This window comes from Lactuca sativa, chromosome 2 (assembly GCF_002870075.4).
Source record: "Lactuca sativa cultivar Salinas chromosome 2, Lsat_Salinas_v11, whole genome shotgun sequence".
NCBI classification, from domain to species: Eukaryota; Viridiplantae; Streptophyta; class Magnoliopsida; order Asterales; family Asteraceae; genus Lactuca; species Lactuca sativa.
Genome location: NC_056624.2, coordinates 72,924,513 through 72,926,008, shown reverse-complemented (window position 1 = coordinate 72,926,008; position 1,496 = coordinate 72,924,513). Strand labels below are relative to the sequence as shown.

The 1,496-nt window shown below is 43.0% G+C and overlaps 1 protein-coding gene across 1 annotated transcript; it reads left to right on the top strand.

Moving 5' to 3' along the window:
• Positions 1–341: 341 nt before the first annotated feature.
• On the top strand, positions 342–860 carry LOC111887137 (actin cytoskeleton-regulatory complex protein pan1-like). Its single transcript, XM_023883299.1, has one exon. It carries the CDS (start codon positions 342–344, stop codon positions 858–860), a length of 519 nt encoding a protein of 172 aa, XP_023739067.1.
• Positions 861–1,496: the final 636 nt, after the last annotated feature.

The window sequence follows — 1,496 nt, the reverse complement described above, 5'->3', positions numbered from 1 at the left end:
ATGTTTTTCTCTCATCTGTCTCATCCTTTCACACTAAGAAGATCATAGTAGCTGATCCAACCAGGTTTTTTCACAATGATTCTATTCCGAAGACCATGTACCGGTGTGTCTCTCCAAAGAGTAAAGTAATTTCAAAATACAAACTGCTTCCTCCCAAAAGTCCATGCAAATTAACTCCAGAGATGCAAGCTGCTTTGGATGAGGTTGAGAAGCCTGCTAAATGAGGGAAGAAAGCCAACCCCAAGAAAGACGCAACCGAAGGTCCCTCCTCTAAACTGGCCAAGTCTTAGAAAAGAAAGGGTGAAACAGGCGACTCTTCTGCTCCAAAGAAAGTGAAGAGAATGGCACGAATAAAACAAACTCCTTCACCTTCCCATTCAGAAAAGAATGATGAGTCGTCTGCTGATGAGGAAGAGGAAGAGCATCATGAAGGTTCTCCAAGCGGAAATACACCTCCTCGGTCTCCAACACCAGAGGATGTCGTTAATGATTCTATTCCCACTCCACCTCCACCTCCACCTACATCCCAACCTTCTTCTACAATTGCTCCACCACCGCCTGTCAGCTCTACTCCTATTACTACCGCTCCATTACCACCTCCTATCTTTTCCCAAGCAACTTTCACCACCACACCTATCATCACCTCTACCACCGATTCATCAGTAAAAGTCAACACATCTGATGTGGGGGCGAAGACTGAAGATCCTCCTAAAGTCACAACCAAACCAATTTACCAAAATCCCTCCAGTGATTCTAATCCAGTTCTTGGAGGAGCAGAATTTGAGTTTGATTCTACTTACTATAGTCCATACAGAATCCAAAGTGATGAGGATGAATTTGCTCTAGTGACCAAGCAATAGATAGACAGTGTGAATGAAAAGCTTGATGCACTGATTGAGTCATCTAAGAAGTCCAATGATGTTATCATGAAAGCCTTTCTGGATACCGCTTTGCACCAGTATCATGTGTCCATCGACAAATGCACTACTGTTGTGGATGATTCTACTTCTTTGTGCAAGAACGCTACAGCTGATGTCAAAAACCTTATTGATGATTCCAAGGTTTTCCTTGATTCTCTTAAGGGTCATGTTGAGACAAATGTTGCTAAGGTGAATGCATCGGTTGCTTCCCTATCTCAGACTCTTCAAGGAGAACAAGCCAAATTTGAGACTCTTCGGTCTGATGTTTTTACTGATAACAAGACTTTTCTGGCATCTGTTGACTTTCGGTTAGACAAGCTCAATGCTGATTTCCGGGTGGAAAGGAAACTACGAGATGATCTCGCTCAACAGATCGCCATCAATGAAGTACAAAAGGCTAATATTGCCAGAGCAGAAAGAGAGATTTCGTTGTTAAAAACCGAGCGAGAGGTTTTCCGTAGCTGTGTTGGGATGTTTTTACTCAGCTGCACAATGTGATTCAAGCTCATGGCCCGATTCTTACGCTTACCATTCACAATCATCTAACCTCCAAACTCCTTCCTGCAATTGAACTCT

Coding starts and splice junctions, on each gene's coding strand:
- LOC111887137 (XM_023883299.1), top strand. CDS start 342: ATGGCACGAATAAAACAAACTCCTTCACCTTCCCATTCAGAAAAGAAT.